The 24027-nt window shown below is 33.8% G+C and overlaps 2 protein-coding genes, 1 long non-coding RNA gene and 1 pseudogene across 3 annotated transcripts; 1 reads left to right on the forward strand and 3 right to left on the reverse strand.

The window, feature by feature from the left end:
• Positions 1-2410: 2410 nt before the first annotated feature.
• On the reverse strand, positions 2411-5533 carry LOC124895967. Its single transcript, XR_007052250.1, has 4 exons — positions 5266-5533; positions 4626-4714; positions 3907-3960; positions 2411-2823 (listed from the first exon to the last, which is right to left on the reverse strand). It is a non-coding gene; the product is annotated as an uncharacterized LOC124895967 (long non-coding RNA).
• A 12800-nt stretch (positions 5534-18333) lies between these two features.
• On the forward strand, positions 18334-20904 carry LOC107859079 (40S ribosomal protein S4). Its single transcript, XM_016703973.2, has 5 exons — positions 18334-18479; positions 19432-19509; positions 19606-19786; positions 20029-20126; positions 20271-20904. Exons 1-5 carry the CDS (start codon positions 18477-18479, stop codon positions 20703-20705), a joined length of 795 nt encoding a protein of 264 aa, XP_016559459.1. The 5' UTR covers positions 18334-18476; the 3' UTR covers positions 20706-20904.
• Positions 20905-21172: 268 nt separating this feature from the next.
• Positions 21173-23358, reverse strand: LOC124885122 (annotated as a pseudogene).
• Positions 23359-23971, reverse strand: LOC107858023 (putative disease resistance protein At1g50180). The gene is made up of 2 exons (XM_047407778.1): positions 23780-23971; positions 23359-23688 (listed from the first exon to the last, which is right to left on the reverse strand). Exons 1-2 carry the CDS (start codon positions 23969-23971, stop codon positions 23359-23361), a joined length of 522 nt encoding a protein of 173 aa, XP_047263734.1.
• Between the last annotated feature and the right edge of the window lie 56 nt (positions 23972-24027).

Raw genomic sequence — 24027 nt, forward strand, 5'->3', positions numbered from 1 at the left:
TTAGAACTTGTTGTAATAGCCTCACAATTTCCAAGAGAGACATAGAGCCTGCTCCTATCATTATTGTTCCTTCAATTTCCCTGCTTTCGATTTTTATAACCAGGCTTATCATAATAATTCCAACCTTGATTCCCTTGGACATTGCCTCGAAAACCCCCTGATTATTAACATAGTTTACCTCTTCTTCTACATCAGCATTAACTCTATCCTGAGATCCCACAGCTTTCACCTTCTCAGTCTTACCTGATAGCAAGTGATTGGTTAGCAAGTCCATCTGCATTTTAAGGTGAGCCATGTCTTGGTCACGCTCCTCATCTCTTCTGCGTTGTTCTGTAGTAATACCCCAGACACAGTGGGGCTAGCTACCACAGAGTCTCTGGTATGTATGCCCAACTCTGTTTGGTCATTCTTTCTAGCATCTCTGAAGCCTTTGGGAATGTAAGATCAACAAATGAACCACCAGTAGCATTATCTATAATTGACTTTGTCACAGAGTTAAGAGCCTTGTACAAAGTCTCCATCAAGTGTATGTCTGTCATATTATGGTTCGGACACTGTGTCAGCTTCTTCTTGAATTTTTCCCAGGTTTCATACAAGGCTTCAGTTGGGAGCTACCTAAAGTTGCTGATCTCATACCTCAACGGTACCCTCCTGGAAGGCGAAAAGAACCTTTCTAGGAAAACTTCTTTCAACTGCCTCCAGTTGGTTATAGAATCGGGTGTTAGCTTATTTAGCCACAAATTTTCCTCCCCAAACAGAGACAACGAAAACAATCTCAACCAGATAGTATTCTGGCCCACTCCTGGGTTATCAAAAGATTTACAGATGGTGATAAAATTCACTAGATTGGGTCATCCTCAGGAAGGACACGAAACAACCCCTTCAGATTGAGAAGTTGAATCATAGTACTCGTAATGTTGAATTTAGCCCCAGGTGCCAACGGTGGAGGAATGATTGTACCCATTGCACCTGCTCCGTCCATTCCATCATCATCATCATTGATGTCATACTGGACCGGCTGGTACTCTTGCCTTTCTCGGAACGGACGGTTCCTGTTAACATTACGTTGTACTGGTGCAGCTACTTGCTCTGCACGCCTTGGGTTACCTAGGATTTAGCAACTCCTCGTCTCCCAAATCTTCATCCTCAGGATTTTGATGTCGTGCTTGTTGATCGACATTTTGCACATTCAACTGAGCTCTAGCTAAGGCTACCAATCTGTTTGCCTCTTGTTGTTCTGCCATTCTTCCAATTCGTTGCAGTTCTGGATTAAGTGGTAATAATGGTTCTCCGAAACTTCTGGTGCTTGGCATATACTACAAAGATCCTGTAATAAAAAAACAACAAATAAACGTAAAACTAGGAAACTTAACTAACAGTCAATTAGTGCACCCAACTTCAATTTACAACCGTATTCTCGGGCAACGGCGCCATTTTTGATAACTCTTAAACTACACATCTCTAATGAGAATGTAAGCGATCGTTGTAAATATAAAACCCAACTAGGTTGGGGTTGAATCCCATAGGTAATATGGTGTGAACTTAAGTCATTTGCAATTTAATCAGCTGATAGCTGGATGTTTCCTGAAATGGGGTTTAGCAAGTAATTGTTGGTCACTTTAGTTACAGTGTCCATAATCAAGAGTTTACGAAAAAATCAGAATTATGTTTACTAGGAGTTTTGGTACTTGACAGATGCTAATGGTGGTTCAAGATTCTCACAGTAGGTAGGACAACAAGTTATCTTTATCGAAGTTATGCCTAAATGTCTCTCAACCTACTTAAGCATTTAATTACCTAATACTCTCGAACTTAGAGAATTTATATTCATGACTAGATTTTACCTCAGGTTAATCAACCTTGTTACAACATTAATTATTAAATGGAAGTTTTTAGTGCGTCCAAGTCCCTGTCAATAATTCACTCCCCACTGTATTTGATTTCTTTCTCAAGCAAATCAAATCAGGTGTTATCTATCATTTGCAACCAATAAAGGATAATTAAAACCTCAGAATTATCAAGGAGTCCTACCACCTTTTGAATCTTGAACACTCAACACCTTATCAAGACTTAACCCTAGATCCCATAATTCAGGTTAAAGGAATCTAGCCGCTTATGATGTAATAATCGAAACAACTAGTTATATTCATGATTTGAAAGATAAACTTACCATAAGATGAATAAAAACTAGAGATTCTCATATTAGATCACAATAGTAATCCCAATATAATGATAATAATATCTTCAAAGTAATTGTTTGTTCAAGTCAAGAAACTAGAGAGAGAAAATATCAAAAATACTTGTCTTCAAAAGATGTTTGGAACTCTCAAGAAAATCCTAAACCAAGGCTTTAAATAGTTCAGCCTAAATAAGGAAACAAAATCACAGAGTTTAATAATCCCTCGAATTAGGTGACGACATTCGTGACAACCTATCAGGAGGCTGACGACTTATCACAAATGTCGTCAGCTCCTCTTTGCTTTTGATACTCGCTGCTTTAGGCTGAAGACAAACTGTGACGTCCTATCAACTTCTTGATGACTTATCACGAATATCGTCAAGTCTCTACCTTAGCTCTCATGTTCTGCCTTAGGCTGACGGCAATTTTGACGACCTATCAGTTCCTTGACGGCTTATCACAAAATATCATCACAACTCTCAACTCAGGTGCATTCTCTGTCTGAGGCTGAAGATGAAGCTGATAACTAATCACAGGGCTGACGACTTAACAGAAATATCGTCAGCCACAGTTCTCTTTGAATTACTTCAGATTTCAACTCTTTTGCTTCCATCCTTATTGGTTCTCTTATATCATAGCTTCTACTGCAAAATCAAATATAAAACAATCAAAAACGACAAAAATTGCTTAAGACTTTGCAATTATTCTTAGTTAAAAGCCTCAAATGTGTTAGCATTAGCTCACACATCAAGCATAATCTATTTTCATGGCTAACTCTTAACGAGCACAGAGAACTAAAATGATAAAAGAAATACAATAAAAAGTGTCAAACATATTACCGGAGGCAAGCAACCATTGCAAGGACAATTAAAAAAATCTAAATATATTTATTAATTCTTTTTTAATACATATTCAAGCTTATAAGCAAAAGAAGATTCGTTTGAACATGTAAGTAAAGCTTTGGATAAGTGTGCTATGTCTGCGTGTTTTTTGTTAATAATTAGATGAAGCTAGCTAATGTTTGTAAAATGTCAGTATCTTAATCTTCTAATGCGAGATGTTTTATGCATTGGGTTGTTCTGTGGGAGAAGAGAGCTCAAGTCATCACTGAAATCTGTTAAATATCAAGAAAATGAGTTAAGTTTATATTAAAAAGTAAGAGATAGAGAATGTAAGAAACCAAAATTCATATCTAAGACAAAGCCCCCTCCCGCCTTACTATCTTCCTCTCTAGGTTAGCCTTATTTGTAGCTGACTTCGCCTTAAACTAATCAGATAGAATCCTCTTGCATTTTTAGCCTTGAACTTGTGGATAATGGATTCTCTTTATGACCATTTTCTTGGTTCTTGAGAACATTGTAAATTTTAAAGTGACAATCATGAAAGAAGCATTTCGACCACTTAAATGGACTGACAGCTATGAGTATACACAATATGCATCATATTAAGTTCAAGCCTGGAAAAAAGACTGGCAAAAATGTAATGTAAGGGTGCGTACGATAAAGGTGTCCGCTGAGTTAAAGTCACATGAATTGAGGAGAGTTATACATCTTCTGCAAGATCTAGTTGAGTGATTTCGGATCAATATTTAGTACTCATGTTTGAAAATACAACTCACTATCCAGGTTTAGTGTTCCACTATGAAATCAAAATAGAACTCTTGGTGCAAAGTTCACCACATTTTTTCTGAAAAGAACATGGAAAAGAAAAAGGAAAAAGAGAATTACCGTCGTCTCCACACCTTTTGTGGCACTTCTTATCGTAAGCTTGGTACTTCTTCGCTGAAAATTCAACAAACTTTTACCGTTGTAATAAATAATATATTTTGCTTTTGCTTTTGTTTGATCTCAAAATTTCATTAAATAATTCCAGTGACAGAGGTAGGTTTAGCAAAGTGAAATGTAGGTCAAAGATTACTACTTTCGAATCATATTATGTAAATTCCTTACTTCGCTATTATATATTAATCCAATCTACTAAATTTTGATGAACAAAAAGCAACAGACATACATGGGAGACCAACACAGCCAGTGTTACAACTGTCATAACAATTGACACCCTGAGTAGCAATCCCAACGGTGTCCATGTTGGCCGATAACAACATCATGAGCGTCATGGCCATGGCTGCCACTGTCATCTTTTTCTTCTTATCAATTTTCTTACTAATAGTTTCAATTAATACACAAAACAAATTCACAAAACAAAAATTACAGAATAGTGGAGCATCTTAAAACAAAAAAAATATGAAAAAATTTCAGTCAACTTGGATTCTGGAGTCATAAGAACGTGGAAATTGGACATACAGTTTTAGTGAGACAAAAAGAACCATCATCCAGCGCAAAATTCAAGAATGAACAGAAAATCAAAACCCCATACGTCAAAATCTACAAATCAATAATAAACGTGAAGAAAATTATTTTGTTTGGATAAAAAACAGTAAACAAACCTGGTTTGAAGGCTATGTTTTGGGCTTGTATCTTTTGCTTGGGAGTTAGATTTGTAAAGCTTCGTACTTCCCAATAGGTAGTCAAATTTCTGCAATTACACACGTATGTATTTGTTTCAAAAGTTATTACAACTTCGGCCTGAGGTGAAGTTACAGACCAACAATAGAGTGGATTTGCTTTAGGATTTGGGAGTTTGTTACAGCTCCCGTTAATTCAATCACTAACAAAATCCACCAAATTACTTGTCTCTAGCCAACCCAACAGCTACAACAGTCTTCATCTACTCAAAGATGGGTGGAATTTAGAAGCAGAAAGAAAACATTAAGAGAAATTAGATGAAACTTTTAGCCTAGCAGGAGAGAGAAGTTTGTGGAAATTGTGATGGAAATGAAATGATGAGTGAAGAGATGAGATAAGGACAAACTTTTGAGATGCTACGTGTCCATTCATAAATTGGAGAAATACACGTAATACATAAAGAACATTAAGCAATACACGTATCATCAACTTGATAGCTAAAATGTCTAAAATACCTTTACATTAAAAAAAAATTGACATGAAGCACCGAGGTCGAAACTAGTGCTTCTGTATATTAGAAATTCACAAAAATCTGTTTTTCGTTTTCATAAAATATATTACCTCTTGCGTCCCATCTTCCTCCGTATTGTATCATAATTGAATGTAAACAAGCATCATCCATAATGCATCAATATATCTTTTTTGCTTTTTTTTTATTATTGAATTCAAATTATTTCAATTAAAATACAGAAATATGTATTTCAATTGAAATATTTTGGTTTGAAAGAAAAAAATATTTTTTTTTAATATCAGTCTGTTTTTTTGGAATGTTTAAGAAAGAAAACGGAGGTTCTATATGTCTCTGGTTTGAGTATGAAGAAGATGGAAATAAAACTCCGTGACTTATTTTTGAAGAAATAGAAAAAAAAAAATATTTTAGAGATAAAATAGGGGTGTAAGATATCTAGTGGTAACTGTTTTCTATTATTAAGAACTCCAATTGTTATATAAAAATACGCTTTTTAATTTATTTATTTTATAATTGAATCTGCAATAACTGATTTAGAGATAAAATAGGGATGGATGAAATTTGTGTGTAACTATTTTTTATTATTGTTATATAATTTTTTTTTATTTTTTTTACAATATAATCTGCAGTAACTGACTTAAAGAAAAAATAGGGGTGGACAAAATCTGTGTGTAACTATTTTTTATTATTAAGAATAATTTTAATTTTTATATAAAAATATTTTTTTAATCTTGCAATCTAATAAATGTTGTTATAAGTTGCAATTAACAATCTTAGATTGTACATATACATTTTTTCCCCCCAAACACAAATACTCGTTAACAATCATATTACAGAACTAATAATATTACTTTAAAACATTAAAAAATTAATTTAGAAAAAATTAATAAAAAACTAAATATATTTACCATTCAATTGAGAACAAATATCAACGAGTACTCGATCACTATTCTTAACTTGTACTTGCATTTCACTGAGTTTGCTTAACAAATCTTTTCATTGGTAGGAGATAATTTCTATTCAAAATGTTCACGCACATTATAATGATTAAATTTAATACAAAATGAAAATGAAATGAATGAATACATATGATCAAAGATGAAACCTTACTAATCAAAGATGAAACCTTACTAACATATAATTATATAATGCAGATTTAATTAATTTAATAAATGAAAAAAACCTATTTTTCAAATAAATCATTTGATTTATTTTTCGAAGAACGAATCTCATTCAGCGTCACGTTGACAGACTCAGCTACAAATTTCTTCATATCCTTAAATTGGTCATCAACCTATAGGTATACAACAACAACATACCCAGTATATTCCCACATAGTGGGGTCTGGGAAGGGTAGAGTGTACGCAGTCCATACCACTACCTCTAAAGAGGTAGAGAGACTATTTCCGATAGATCCCCAGCTCAAGTTAGAAGACAGCATACAAAAGCATGAAAATCCTAGAACACACTAAAATAACAATGGTACGACATCCACAGAAAATTGTACGTTGCCAAACACTAGACCCCAAAGTCCACCTAAATACTGACAACGCCTCAACCACACCCTTAACCCTCTATCCTAATGTTATTCCTACATATCTTCCTATCCAGGGTCATTACTCAGTCAACTGTAACTGCTCCATGTCACGTTTAATCACTTCTCTCCAGTATTTCTTCGGCCTACCCCTACCCCGCTTGAAGCCATCCAAGGCCAATCGCTCACACCTACGAACTGGGGCATCCGTGCCTCTCCTCATCACATGACCAAACCATCTCAACCTCACTTTTCGTATCTTTTCCTCCACTGACACCACTCCCACCTTCTCCCAAATAATATCATTCCTAAGCTTGTCAACCCTAGTGAATCCACACATCTAACGCAACATCCTTATTTCCACCACCTTCAGCTTCTGGATATGAGAATTCTTAACCAACCAACACTCCGCTCCATACAACATAGCAGGCCGGACTGCAACTCTAAAGAATTTTCCTTTCAGCTTGAAGGGAACCTTCTTATCGCATAGAATTCCTAAAGCGAGCCTCCATTTCAACCAACCAGCCCCAATATAGTGAAAGACATCCCCATCTATCTTTCCATTACCCTGAATTGTAGACCCGAGATACTTAAAACTCTCCCTCTTGCAAATCGCTTGGGAATCCAACTTCACTAACACCTCCTGCTCTTACCTCGAGTCACTAAACTTGTACGCCAAGTACTCCATCTTAGTCCTACTCAATCTGAAACCTTTAGACTCCAGGGCTTGCCTCCAAACCTCCAGTTTATCATTAACCCCTTTTCGCGACTCATCAATCAAAACTATATCATCTGCAAAAAGCATACACCAAGGCACCTCACATTGTATTTTTCGCGTCAACACATCCATCACCAAAGCGAATAAAAATGGACTAAGAATTGATCCCTGGTGCAACCCTGTCAAGATCGAAAAATGCTCAAAATCTTCTTCCACTGTTCTTACCCGAGTCTTCGCCCCCTCATACATGTCCTTAATTGCTCTGATTTATGCCACCGGGACCCCTCTCGCCTCCATGTATCTCCAAAGAACCTCCTTAGGAACCTTGTCATACGTCTTTTCCAAGTCAATAAACACCAAGTAAAGATCCCACTTCCTCTCTCTATACTGCTCTATCAGTCTCCGCACAAGGTGAATTGCCTTAGTCGTGGAGCGACCAGGCATAAAACCAAACTGATTCTCTGAGATAGACACAATCTTCCTCAACCTCCGCTCCACCACCCTCTCCTAAATCTTCATCGTGTGACTCAATAACTTAATACCCCGATAGTTGTTGTAACTCTGAATGTCACCCTTGTTCTTATAAATAGGGATCATCGTGCTTCATCTCCATGCCTCAGGCATCTTTTCTAACTTGAAAATATTGTTAAATAAGTTGGTCAGCCACTTCAATCCTGACCCGCCAGAGAACTTCCAAAAATCTACCGGTATCTCGTCAGGCCCCATTGCCCTGCCCCTCCGCATCTTGCGAATGGCCTCACTGACCTCATCTACCTTAAAACGCTAATAAAAACCAAAGTCGCGACCCTCCCTGGAATGCTCCAACTCCCCTAACACAACACCTCTATCCCCCTTATTATTCAAGAGCCTATGAAAATAGGACTGCTATCTTTTCTTAATGAGGTCATCCTCCACCAAAACTCTGCCATCCTCCCCCTTAATGCATTTCACCTGGTCGAGATCACGACCCTTCCGCTCCCTAACCTTGGCAAGTCTAAATATCCTTTTCTCCCTGTATTTCTCCTCTAACCCCTTATACAAACTTTCAAAAGTTGTTGTCTTAGCAGCCGTGACTGCTAACTTAGTCTCCTTTTTTGCTAACTTGTACTCCTTTCTACTCACCCGCTTCTCTTCTTCATCCTTACTCTCAACTAACTTAACGTAAGCCACCTTCCTCTTAACCTCCTCATTCCACCACTAATCCCCCCGATACCGGCCAGAACCGCCCCTCAAAACACTCAACACCTCTCTAGCAGATGCCCTGATGCAACCAGCAGCCCTATCCCACATACTATCCACGTCCCCTCTCACTCCCACACTCCCATCCCCTTTAACTTCGCCCCAATCTCCAAAGCATTAACCGGAGTTAGGCTGCCCCACCTAATAGTAGGCCGACCCTTCCCACCCCGCCTTATCCTGCCTTTTTGGATAACCAAGTCCATCACCAGTAGTCTATGTTGGGTCGCAAGGTTCTCACTCGGGATTACCTTACAATCCTTACACAAAGCTCTATCCCCCTTCCTAAGCAGTAAAAAGTCGATCTGAGTCTTGGCTATCCTACTGCGGAAAGTGACCAAATGCTTTTCCTTCTTCGAAAAGCTGGAATTCACTACCACCAACCCAAAGGCTCTCACAAAATCCAAAAGAGCAGCTCCATCAGCATTCCTAACCACGAACCCAAAGCCTCCATGCATATCATCGTACCCTAACGGTAAAGACCCGATATGCCCATTGAAATCACTACCTATGAAAAGCTTCTCCGAACTAGGCACACCTCTAACCACCTCATCCAAAACCTCCCAAAAACTCTTCATCTCTTCCTCGTCCAGGCCCACCTGTGGCGCATATGCACTACATAAGTTCCAAGTGACCCTCCCAATGATCAACTTGATAGTCATAACCCTATCACTAACCCTTTTAACCTCTACTACCTGCTTCCGAAGCTCTTCGTCCACTAAGATACCTACACCATTCCTATGTATATCACTACCTAAATACCACAACTTGTATCCGTCATCAACCTACAGGTATAACGATACAATATCTAGATATTATCATATTAAAAAGGGGGAAAAGGCTCAAATATGGCATCTAACTATTAGAAATGACTCATTTATGTCATCAGTTAAAAGTTTAGCTCATTTATGCTATCGCCATTATAAAATCGGCTCATCCATGCCATTAATTTTTAACGGTGGTTTTTAAAAACAGCTTTGCCACGCGGCCTTTTATTAAAGGTCCACGTCATTAATTAAAATAAAGAAAAAGACTCAAATATGGCCTTAAACTATCAGAAATGACTCATTTATGCCATCAATTAAAAATTTAGCTCATTCATGTCATCATCGTTATAAAATTAGCTCACCCATATCATTACTTTTTAATGGTGGGTTTTCAAAAAGAGTTTTGTCATGTGACCTTTTATTAGAGGTCCGCGACATTAATTAAAATAAATCAATATTAATTTTAAAACATCTTAGACCCATTAAAAACAACCAATTCATTTAACATAACCCGACCCACACCTATTAAAATATTTTTTTCCTACAACAATAACTATTTTTCTAATAAGAGAAAATAGTGATTAATATATATCCTTTGGCTGTTTTTAGTTGATTCTAAATCATTATAAATGCTACGCTTAACAGAAACCTCAAAAATTCTATCCTACAGTAACTGATTAGTTTTAATTCCAGTGACAGAAACCTCAAAAATTCTATCCTACAGTAACTGATTAGTTTTAATTCCATTGACTCCAATATATACTCCGAAGTTGCAAAAAAAATAAATCAATGAACGATTAGGGCAAGCAAGAAAAAGAAAGAGGTGTACCAATAGAACTTCTCCATTCTCCCATCACGAATTAGGGGAGTATGCATTATTGAAAAAATTATTTCCAAGTAACGACTTAAAAGAAGTTTGTTATCCCAATTATCCCGCCATTCATATGGAATAACTTCTCCCATCACGAATTAGTGGAGCATACATTGTTGAAAAATCATTTTCAAATAACGGCTTAAAAGAAGTCTGTTATTCCAATTATCCCGCCATGTATATGGGATAACTTCTCCCATCATTATGGTATAAATGCTGGAATAAATAATCCTCATACTAACTAATTTCAGATATTTTAAAATTAATATTGATTTTTTTTAATTAATGACGTGGACTTCTAATAAAAGACCATGCGGCAAAGCTATTTTAAAAAACCCATCATTAAAAAGTAATGGCATGAGTGAGTTCATTTTATAACGACGATGGCATGAATGAGCCGAACTTTTAACTAATGGCATAAATGAGGCATTTCTGATAGCTCAGTGGCATATTTGAGCATTTTTGCTTATTTTAATTAATGACATGGACCTCTAATAAAAGGCCACGTGGCAAAGTTGTTTTTGAAAACCACCATTAAAAAGTAATGGCATGGATGAGCTGATGTTGTAATGCGATGGCATGAATGAGCTCAACTTTTAACTGATAGCATAAATGAGTCATTTCTGATAGTTTAGTGGCATATTTGAGCCTTTTTCGTTAAAAAATAAGATATAGTAAATTTTTTAGCAAATTGTCATCACGTATACTTGAATGAGTCTTTTGCTCATACAATTGAAAATACAAAAGAATTAGCACCATTAAATCACTACGATATGAAAATTTGATACAATCAAATCAAACACAAAGTTCTTTAGCTAATTTGTAATGACAAACATAAATTTAAAGAAAATATACGATAAATAACCAAATAAGAATGTGTAGCTAAAGATCATATCTTTTTTGAAAAGAAGTCATATCAGTAAGTATCTGTATATTAACATAAAATAATAACTTATGATGTTATCATAAAACATAATCAATTGAAAAATAAAATAAAGCTAATAGATATAGAAAAGCTATTCAAACTGTATAAGTTTCAGTTATAACAAAAAAAAAAAAAAAAAGACCAAAGTAATTTTCAAATACAATTTTTTTTTTATAAAATTCATGTACAAAAATAAAGTACAAGGGTACATAAAAACTAACTAAATACATATACAAGTACATGTTAATGTGCAAATAACATACAAAATATTAAAATTTTTATAAAAAAAAAAATAATAAAATACCTTTTTTCTGAAAGAGTAAAGAATCAGCCTGCAGCAGCAGTAAAGGCGAAAAATAAAAAAATTGCTATATTAACTAACATCCCATCAAAAATATATATCTATAAATGAAAAACTCAAAATCAGTATATGATATTCAAATATGTACCTTTCCAATTTTCATTTTTAATTCAGTATATGCATTATTCATCACAGAATCCTTTACACCATCAACATATTCTTGATAAAAGCTCTCTTGATGAATAACATTCAAATTGAATTCTACCATTTCTTCATCAGTAAATGTGATGTATCTGAACTCAAACTGTAATAAAAAAAATATGAGTTAAAAAATTAAAGTAACAACTAAAATAAAAGGCTAATTTATATATCTATATTGCTTAAACATGGTCTTCGTCAAATAGTCATTGTATATGAATTTTGAAGATGTCTTCCCATTTAAGATTCGAGGAATTTGATGAACACCATCACGAATCACAACAGATTTATCCATATTCATACAACATTCATAGAACCAAATTTGAAGAATGAGATGGAAAACATCAAAAGTAAACAATGTTGGATTTCTCTTCAAACCATGACTACAACTTTTAAGCAAAAGATCGAAACACTCGTTTCCCCAGTCAAAATTTAGATATGCATCATAATCAACCAAATCAAAATAATATTTCGTTATAAAATTTCTTGGTAAGTCAAGTTCTAAAAACCTGACTATGAAATATATCATTTCAATTTTGTACAAATCTTTATCCATGAAAATAACTTTTTTACCAGTAACTTTTTTACTAGTAACTTTTTTACCGGGAAAATCTAAATAGAAATCTGATCTCTTAATATTTTTTTGTCCGGAATAATATATTTGCATCAATCTATTCAGTATTGTCAGATCAGAAAAAAGTCGTATTTCTTTCCACATTTTAATTCAATAATAACAGAAAACTCCCTTTTTTCAAAGTGTAACTCCTTACTATTCAATCTAAAAATAAACATGTCATCTCTATCATTTACAGTTTCCACATTCAACAAATTACAAAGAATCTGAGGTTGTACTTTAACAAATTGCATGTTCATAAAATGTCCAAAAGGAGTATTTGCAAATTGATTGAAATGCTCATATTTTCACTTTTGATGAAGATCATAAAAAATATTGACCTTAATATACGAAGATCAGTGGTTGTACTGTTTTCGTTCCTAGCATCAGAGGTAGATCTACATTGAGTGTAGGGGGTGCACGTGCACCCGCTAGCCTCGAGAAAAACTCAGTATATATAGTTTGTATCTCTCTCTATATATATCAGGACGTTATGTTAAATATTTGTCGTGCCCACAGAAACAACTGATATGGCTGGTGAGATAGTTGGGCATGACACTTGAAAGTTGTTCTTTTTGCGTGATTGCTCAGGTTCGAACGCCAACAACAACGTTTTCTTATTTGCTCCTTTTTTCATTTTCCAAATTACACGGTTTGCAGCATTATTGTGCAAATGAATATATTTATCTTTTGATTAAAAAAGACTTCGTACTTAGTAGTCATTTATTTTACACCTTTTCTTTTTTCTTTTATGTATTGTGGATATTATTGACCTATTTTTTTATTTTATTTCAAAATACCAGCTTCTCTCCAATTTCAAAAAATAGAGTTTCTCTCTAGCTTATACCGTATAATATTTATTTTCTTTTATCTTTTGATCATTGAGTTATTTTATATTTAAAAATTAGCAATTTAAAGTTTGAGATAGACTTAAATCGAACGTTACCCGTTGCAACCATCTAGCAAACAAATCTCTCGAGTTTCATATTTTTCAAAAACTTTCTATTATTGTTCAAACTATGAAAATGCGTTGAATTTAAATACGGTGAATAACACATTTTTCTCATATTAAATCTAATTAATGATATTCAATAATATTAAATTTTGTTTATAAAATACTATAATTAACAAGTTTTCAAAGAATCGTATGTCAAACTTTAACTCTATTAATTACTATATTTAAATATAGAGGTGCACTCGTCAAGTTTAAATCCTGGGTTCGCCTCATATAAAATATTAAATTGTTAAAACAGTATAACTATAACATGTGCAGAATATAAATATTACTGTAACAAAAAATAAAATCAAATAAAAACTTTATACATCAAGTATTTGAAGAAATTAAAAAATGTATAATTGAACTAAAAAAAATATCAAATCTATTTAAAAAATTAATAACAAAATAAAACTTGAAAACAATACATGTCTTATATAACCATTTTCATACAGAACATAATTACAACATAAAAAATAGATTAAAAAAAGTACCTTTGCAACTTTTTTGTATTTTTTTATCAACTTTTTTACAAGTTTCTTGTCAGTAGCTTCTTTCAATGCAGATCTTGTTCCACGAGATGATTCATCTTTGCCAATCTTGAATTTCTTTAACTTATTGCATGAAATTTCATCTTTAAAATTTGAATCTGAATTTTGCTCACACTCCATATTTTTTCTCTTATACACCCTCTTCTTTGTAACATTCTTATTTATCAATTTTTCACTTGGCATGTTTAATATAGAGTTTTTCACGGAATGATTTTTTTTTAGAAAAATCAAGTTTTTTCATAACTGACTCACTTTTCTGAATCGAAAAATGTCACTTTCAACATTATCCAAACTCTTAATCTTAACTGATGGTGATGGAGTAAAACATCCCAAATTAAAAGATGGCCTTGATAGTAAAATCTAATTTCTGTCTTCTACAAATCTAGGACTCTTTCTAATAGGAGTAAAATCAAATTTTGATTTAGAAGACATGAAAATTCACTAAACCATACAAACTTCATAAAATAACCATGAAGAAGACTCGAAAAATGTGAAATACACTGATTCTACTAAAATAGTAAACAACACGAAGGTGATTAGAAGAAAATTAAGTTGATATACAAATTTTTTTAAAGAAGCACAATCTCATATCTCAAATACAACAATGAAGAGAATAGACGTGTAAATTTGATAAAGAGAGAAGATTGTGTAATAAATGCAGTGAGACAACTATTATACTTGAAAATCGTGTAAATATAGATAAGATAAATAAGATTTAAAATTTTTTAACAAAAATGAAATCTCTACATAGACTTTTAAGACTACACATTAGCCTATGCTATTATTTTCTAATAGATAAATATGAAATCTATTAGGATACATATAGAATTATATTATATCTAAAAACGTAAAGTAAATAAAAAAAAATTCTAAAAAATTTAAAACCTACACTTTTAATGCGGTAATCTAGGATATTTATATTTTAAAAGATAAATATGAATATTAGAATAAATATAAGATTAATTTAAAAAAATAATAATACTTAAATCTGTTATAACTTGCAATTAAAAACACAATTCAATAATTAAGAAAAAATAGTGTTATAAGTTGCAATAAACTATCTGATAAGTATATACAGGATAATTTTTACTTTATGTTTTCTTATATTCTGTAGCGTGTGGAGTTGATTACAATGTTGAAGAAAAAAGTGCTTTAAACAAGCAATCTTCTTTGAATGACTTTCCCTTTTTTACCGAGTCTAATTAGTAGCACATGAACAAACATTTAGGAAAATAGAAACACCTAAAATGAAATCAAAGTGTATAACTCTTGTATGTGATGATACACCTTCAGTTGCGATTATTGATGATTTTGAAAGTAGCTCTGTAAAGTATCCTACATTCTTCAAGTCAAAGCATCCTTTTGAGAATTATATTGGGCTTGAGGTTCCGAATGTTTTGATAAAAGCATTTAATGCATGGTGTTTTTCAAAAATCTTATTTCGTTGCAACAGGTATGTTTAATGTATAAATTATTTTTAAACTTTTTTTCTGTATTCTTGAAATTTGATAAAAAGATTTGTTTTCTTAAATTATATAGAGTCATTGATATTTGTGGTATACTTATCAAAACTTGTTTTGATATTTGTGAGTTTTATAATTTTTTATTGTACATTTATATTATTTTTTATTCCGCATCAGATATTGCTCTTTTCATCTTATATTTTATATGTATAATGAGAAATTTTTTTTATTTTTACATTACTAAACAGTGTGGTTCTTAGTTAAATATTATTTTTATTTATTTAATTAGTTGAATAAAAGGAATTGAAAATATAAGTGAGGAATGATGATATGTTCTTATATTTCTGTTATATGTGTTAGATGTTCATGTATATGATGATATGTAGAAAAGACTGTTTTTGAGCATATTAATTGTGTGTTATCAATATTTTTTTTTTTTTTTTTTTACCTTTAGGTAGAAGGTGTTAGTAATATATGTATTTTAAGTTGTTAAAATAGTCACATTGTCATTCAACTTTATTTAAACTATTTAGTAGTATAAAATTTTATGTTTGAGAAATTTACTTTATATTAATTTCTTTTATTAAGAAATTTGGTGCATTTTGCTACCAAAAATACTATTGAGCCTGCATTCGTTTATGGTGACATAAGAGTTGATGAAATGAATTTTTTTCACACAATGACTGTTACTGAACGTGCATGAAATGGCACGGTATTTTTTTCTGCATTCTTTTTGGTTATTATTGTTAGTTTGATCTTATTAAATTATAATACATTTATATATAATTGTATTATTAATTTTGTAGTTTGTTGATGCTAATATTTTTTTTCTAATCAACATGTAGATGTGATTATGTATTATCTGCGAAAAAAGGCTAAATATAGACTTAAACAGTCTTTTTCATATACAACTACGTGTGTGTTTTTCATCCAGTGGGTACGATTAATTGAGAAATAGTGAAAGAATGTGAACAAGAACTTGAATTTTATATCTCCAGATCACAAGATTGGTCAATACATTAGAGGTTTTAAACTTCCAGCTAATGTTCCTTGGAATATTGCTGACAATGTTATTATACCAATCAATGTTAGCCAATCATTTCATTGAATTTTAGTGATTTTTTTCATTAGACAGAGATGTTTATTTGTGTATGATTCATTACTTGGTGGGACTGTGCATACCAAGAATGTTGTTGATCATTTACAATCCCTTGCTACTATGTTGCCTCTGTTTTGAATTGTCACTGACTTTTTTGGAAAAAGAAATGATACTGACTGACAGCGGGAGCTCGCATATGTTGATAAGTCTTTTTCTGATTCTTTGGAGTATGTATTTGTGAGGAAATGCTCCCCAACAACGAGTTGATTCTAAGTATGTTTCTTAATTTATACCATATTTTTTTTATATAATTATACAACTTGATTTCTAACACATAATATTTATTACTTTTCAGTGATTGTGGGCTTTACACTTGTACGCTTGCGAAATATGTTAGTCACGGTGTATTTAATGTTTCAAACATTAATTTTCATGCTATAAATCACCGGTTAAGATATGCTGCTCTTCTATGGGATTATGCTAGAGGAAAATAAAATCATGGTGTTGTAAGTGATAGTGAAGTTACTGAAAATGTCACCAGCAAATTTGGTGGACCAAAGATTTACAAGGAAGCAGTTTCAATTGTTCAGATTCTTCATCGTGCAAAACAAGATAACAAGATGTTTTAAAGTTGAGGATTAAAGTATTTTGGTTGTTAGTAGTAATTTTGGATTAACTTGATATGCTTTTAGATTATTTTTATGTTTTATATGTTGATGTGATGATGGTTTTGGATTGATTTTTCATTTCAATTAACTTTGTTTTCATGCGATAATTTTTGAGGAAGTCACGGTTAAATTCACTCTTTTCTGTAGAGTATAATATCGAATTTATTCTTCTTATATCAATTCTCAAGTGATAAGATAAGTAGGGGTGGGCTACTGTACTTATTATAGAATTAATTATCTATACTAATTACAACAAGGAATATTTACGAGTTGGTGTTATTTATGTCAGTAAATATTTTCTTGGGTACTTGGTTCATTTCAGGTTACGCCCAACAAAAAAATGCTATGTAGGAATGGATTTCTTTCTTTTTATTTTTTTCATGTAGACCATTTTTTGATTTATTATTTTTACTTTCATTACAGTGCAGAAGGACACACACTATTAATACATTGCATTGTCTTTTCTTTGTTTACTAAACATACGTCTGTTTCGTGATTGTGTGCAGTTACTTGTGTGTAAAAAATTACCTGTATAAACAATAAATTGGTTATGATATTAGTTAATAACAACATAAATGTTGCACTAAAATCTTGGCATTAACCTGGGATAATTTAGTTTTTGAACCAAACAACCCTCAAGGTTTGTACGTTCTACAAGCAAGCAGGGAGAAGGATATTACATGGGTCACAACTCAAAATACTGATATTTTTCCAGACATTTTCAACAAATTCAATAGCTCAAATAATATAATATTCTATTCAATAGGAAACATATTCATGGTTATGTTGATTTTCATCGAGTTTCTCCTTGCTAGATTATCAAACAAAACTATTGAAACATATCATTCACATCATGAACAAAAATGTACTGAAAACTACAATTGAATGAGTTTAAAAATTAAAATTTTTTAAAAAATAAGCATCAAACGTTATTTAAAAAGTATAAATAACATAAATACCAACCATTTTGAAAGTAATTACATTCTCTCTCATTTTTTAAATTACTTTACTCTCTCTCCCTATTAATATACATAACATAACCGACATATACACAATATTTTGTGTATATGTTGGAATTTTTGTAATATATTTAGAAAGTTGAGATTTTTTGTAATATTGGAAACATAAGTTATATATGTGTGTAATTTTTCGTTTAAAAAACATCATCCAAAGAGAGGCCCGTATTCAAGTTGGGTTATACAGCCCAATTACTGAGGCCCAAACAAAATAGGTCTCATGAGGGTCATGTGGTAAAGTATATAAGAGATCGCATCATTCATCTCATTAGGGTTTAAGACACACACACCTCTCTCCGGCGGCCAATCTCTCCCGGCAGCTAATCCACCAAATCCGAAAACCGCCAAAATGGTTCGCTCTTTCTTTCTCCCTGTTAATCCACCTCTTCAATGTTGATAAATCACTTGTGTTTTAGTCTTCATCGTTTTTGTTCTGGGTCTAAAAAGCACTGTATCAGTTTTACATTTGCTATTTTTTTGCTGTGTGACTATGCATCAACGTATAGAGTCATTGTCGTTCCTTATGATTTATGTGCTTAAATGTATTGTGTTGATCTCAACTGTGTCTTGTGTATGCTAATATTGCGATTAGGTATTAATGGATCAATTGTTTTTTTTTAAAGAAAAATATTGTGTTTTGCTGTTACGGCTTTGGATGTGATTTCTGTTTGTGTTGTATTGTATCTTACTGTATTGTTTTAATGAGTTTTAACTTTTTGAAAGATTGTATATTTTTACGGGTAGAGCTAGTTTCACTCTGTGTTTTGTATCATACTGTATTTGTTTAATGAATGCAACTTTTGGACAGATTGTATCGTTTTACGGCTAGAGTTACTATAAAAAGGCATTTTAAAGGATAAAGTTTAGTGATGGAAAAATTGGTTTAAGATAAATCAAAAAATGTGATATTTTGACTTTACCTAACAATATCTTTAATGATTGGATACAATAAAATTTGAGAAATAATCAAAACACAACAATGTATTTAGATTACACAGTACAATATTTAACAACCATCCAAACAAGCTTAAGCTTTGGACAATGGAATTTGAGTAGTATAGTGCAAGTTCTTTGTTCTATGTGTTGAAAAAATGTTCTTTTCCTATATGTAAGAACGTGCTGATAGCGTTGTTTAACATGGATAGATTTTAATATAAAGCTGCGGAATAGCTCCCCTTATTTTGCTAAATTTATTTTGTTCTTTCAACTTCCATTCATAAATATAAGTGGGTAAAAACTTTTGCATTTAGTACTATGGAATCATCATACTAAGGTAAATTTGGTCTCTTCTTATTTATTTATAGGCAAGAGGGTTGAAGAAACATTTGAAGAGGCTCAATGCCCCGAAGCATTGGATGCTTGACAAGCTTGGAGGTGCTTTTGTAAGTGACATGTCTTTTTCTCAAGTCCTTTTTTTGAATAATACTTGTTAGTTTCCTGCTTCTTGACCTCACTGTTCTCTGTGTTCTCTACTACAGGCTCCCAAGCCATCTTCTGGTCCACACAAATCAAGGGAATGTTTGCCATTGATTATTATCCTCAGGAACAGGTTGAAATATGCTTTGACATACCGTGAGGTCATCTCTATCTTGATGCAAAGGCAAGTTATGGTTGATGGGAAAGTTAGGACAGATAAAACTTACCCTGCTGGTTTCATGGGTAAGAACACCTCCATTTGATAGGTTTTCATTCCAAACCCTTTTGATTTATATTCTCCTTATTTCTGTACGGTTCCTTATGACAGTAATAGTGCTGAATTATCTATATACAAATGCTTTAACTACTTGGTCTAGAAGTTTATCATTAAAAATCCTTTTGCCTCATTGCTCTTTCATTTCCTTGTAGCTATGTTTATTGAATTCATCTCCAATTAGTAATGCTGGTATTTTCTATATGTGCAGATGTTGTCTCCATTCCAAAGACAAATGAGAACTTCCGACTTCTTTATGACACTAAGGGTCGCTTCCGTCTCCATTCACTGAGGGATGAAGAAGCCAAGGTTAGTGTTTCCCGCTTTTGATTTTTGTGTTGGCCAAATCTGCATAGATAATTGTAAAGATTTAGCACATCCGTTTCCTGCTTCTATTTCCCCTTGGAATGCTGTGTTGTTAGAGTAGTCACATTGTTTTTCTGCTCCTTGCAGTTCAAACTTTGCAAGGTTCGTTCAGTGCAGTTTGGACAGAAGGGAATCCCATATCTCAACACCTATGATGGAAGAACAATCCGCTACCCTGATCCCCTCATCAAGGCCAATGACACCATCAAGCTGGACTTAGAATCCAACAAGATTGTTGACTTCATCAAATTTGATGTTGGAAATGTGGTCATGGTGACTGGTGGTAGAAACAGAGGACGTGTTGGAGTTATCAAGAACAGGGAGAAGCATAAGGGTAGCTTTGAGACAGTTCACATTCAGGATGCCCTGGGACACGAGTTTGCTACCCGTTTGGGTAATGTGTTCACTCTTGGTAAAGGTACTAAGCCATGGGTGTCTCTACCTAAGGGCAAAGGTATCAAGTTATCTATCATTGAAGAGGCTCGCAAGAGGCTGGCTGCTCAATCAGCTGTAGCTGCTTAAAAAGTCTAGGTTGAATTTTAAGATAAATTTAACAGGTTGGACCATGTTTTTCTCTGTTTAGAGATACCAATCTCATTTTGTGTGTTGCATTTTAATGTGTACTTGGTACTGTTTTACTACCTTTTTTTGTTGGGAAAAGAGGTTGACAAGAGTTAAGATCAATCATTTGCTTTTTTATGCTATAGTATTTTATTGGCCATTATAATTATTCATTTTGTCCTGAAATGATTTCATTTTATTTCAAAGTGAGTTTTTTGGTTATGAAGTTTCAAAGTCAACCTGGAGTTGGATTCTCCAAACCTATTTTAAACTCCAGTTTCATAAATTTCAAAAATATCTTCTTTTGCAAAAAGTTAACAACTTAGCGTTGCTCAAATGTCTAGTCTGTGAAAATATTTGGGCACTGCTCAAATGTCTCTTTTTTTTTTTTTTCTTTTTTTTGAATTTTCTGTTTTAAAGTTATTTATTTAAGTTAAAGAGAAGTTTAGTAATTACATGAAGTTGGACTGAAGGAGTTCAATCAAGTATTAAGTAGTAAATATTGGTTCGGTTAGATATAATCCATCTCAAAGTTTACGTCTTGAGGGAAATTATTGTTGGAATGCATTAGTGCAACGTATAAATTGTTGGTCTTCTGGTGACCTTTCTCAAGTTAAAAGATCACCTAGAGATTCATGACAATTTTATTTAGCCCGAAGGTATAGTGATTTTAGCTTGCTGCTCTTAGTGCCTAAATCCATTTTATGTGAAAGGTAAACTTAATTTGGTACAAAGTTAAAGAAATTTCCTTCGAAAATAATGATACGAAGCGTATCACGTGTCTTTTCTTTTTCTTTCCTCATACAAAAGAGCTCTTATATCAAGTGGGTGGTTTGCATATGACGAGTACAACAAGACACGTCAGTAAAACGAATAGGATGTTATAAAACGAAACAAATATGTCAGTATCCATCTGAATGCTCTAGTTAACGTGAGGAGTGTTGAGTTTTTCCTTCACAATTTGGCCTTCCTTGACATGACTTATTTTCCACTTATCCCTCTTCTGCAATTTATGAGCAAAAACGAGTGACATGTCCATGAAGGTGAGATCATCAAGGCTGGTAAGGTGATTGAAGCCATCTGGTAAGCTTGTTAGCCTTGGACAATCAGCTATCAGAAGAAACTGAATTTCTGGCATTGAGCCTTTCTCAATAGGCATCCATGTAGTCCAATTTTCCATGCCAATAATCCTCAGTAGTTTCAGCTTAGGAAATCCTCCGGGAGGGAAGTTAACGATGCTGTTTTTATAAGCTGAAGATGCCAATGTTAGAATAGCCAAGCTTGGGAAGCTTTCCAAGAATAGGAAATGGATCTTCTGTCAAGAAGTTCTTGAAAAGGTACAATGAGTGGAGGCAATTAAGAGAACCCGAACCATTCTGGCAGTTTTTTCATATGAACTTGGAGTTTGAGTTTCTCCAAGTTCTTAGTGGATTTTGTGAGAGACTCCATTTTTATGCTTTGATCTAATGGACTCTCACTTAACACTGTCAAGGACCTCAACTTAGTCATTCTTTCTAACGATTGGCAAAAATCTCCGCTGTTGGCTTGTGTCATTTTCCCTATGTAGAGTTTCCTCAAGCTTGTTAAATTCCTTAGTTGTTTCACTAGGTCTTCATCTGATTCAATTCCAGATAGTGTTTGCAGCTTCACAAAGTGTTTTCCGCCACCATCCATCTTCACAAACCCATTTTCCCTGTCGCGAAAACTTGACAGGAGAAGATGTCTTAGGTGTTGCAGCTCATTGATTCCAGCAGGCAAGTGTTTAACTCCTGTGTTTCTCACATCCAATGTCCGGAGATTCCTCAAATTCTTCACTGATTTTGGAAGATCGTTTATCAAAATCCCTTGTAAATCTAAATACCGGAGATGCATCAAATTGCCAATCTCATTTGGTAGTTTTTCTAGAGGAGCATGTTGTAAATCTAGAACTCTTACCAATTTGAGCTGCCTTAGCAGTTTTTGTAGGGCAGAAAATGACAATTCGTTTACTCTAAACATGAGATGGGACCTAACATTCAACTTACTGATGTCTGAAGGGATACTATCTACATCTTCATAGATTACAAGTCTTCTTTGTCTTTCTTGAATGGTCTTGTTGACTTCTTCCAAGATCGATCCGAATCTCTCTTCTTTTAGCATTTGATTGGCCACATCGCGCATTAGATCATGCGACTTGCACACTTTCACCACATCTCGAGCATGTATAGTGACTGCTTGAATCATAAAGCTGCACAAAGTAATGGTTCGAGACCTCTTCCTCTGTTCTCTGAGAAGTTCCCTCGACAAACCCCTCTGCCACCCACATTCGGATCAGCCTTTTCCTCCCAATCTCATAGGCCTCAGGGAACAAACCGGGGTAAAGGAAACAATACTTGAGGTAAAAGGGAAGGTGATTATAGCTGAACAACAAGGTTTTGTTTAGACGCTCAATGTCTCTGTGATGGTTGAATTCCCAGTCTAAGGTATCAAGGACTGATTGCCCCACACGACTATTTCTGCCATTACATGACAATAAGCCTCCGATGGCTACAATTGCCAGAGGCAAACCTCCACATTTTCTCACTACGACCTCAGCAAATTCCTTCAAGTCATCAGGGCAAGTCCCCTGAGATGATCAAAACGCCTTCTTGCAAAACATTCTCCAAGCTAATTCATAAGGGAGGGGTTGGAGATCATAGATTTGGAAATTATCCTCAGGAAGGGATGCTATACCGTGGATTCTTGTTGTAATTATGATTCGCCCTTTTCTTCGTGGAAATGCATGTTTCAGCTCTTCCCATAGGTTCTCATCCCATATATCATCAAGAACTAGCAAGTACTTCTTGTCTTGCAAGTAGTCATTGGTCCTCTCCAGTAACCATCCCTCATCCATGGCACTCATGACATCCAGAGCTGGCTCACCTCTACTAGCTATGACTCCGAAAAGGATGTTTTTCAAGACATCCTTTAAGTTACAAGATTGTGATACAAAAGCCCAAGAATGACAATCAAACAACGCTTTAAGACTTGAAAAGCTACAAAGCCAAGATTCTTACCTCATTAACCCAACCAGCCACAGTTTCATCTCTTAGTTGTCTCTTGTCAGCATCTCTTAGAAAAGCTACCATGGCTTGAAACTCTTTCTTGATCCACTCAATTTCATCTTGTACCCCTGATAGAACATTCCCTTCTTGTATTAACTGATAGCCTAGCCTTCTCAGAAAGTATATGATTGCAGCTTCAGCCATGTCTCTTTAAGACTTCTTTCACCTTTGAGATCAGATTGATCCAAGTCAACTTCTCT

The sequence above is a fragment of the Capsicum annuum genome, chromosome 2 (genome assembly GCF_002878395.1).
Source record: "Capsicum annuum cultivar UCD-10X-F1 chromosome 2, UCD10Xv1.1, whole genome shotgun sequence".
NCBI classification, from domain to species: domain Eukaryota; kingdom Viridiplantae; phylum Streptophyta; class Magnoliopsida; order Solanales; family Solanaceae; genus Capsicum; species Capsicum annuum.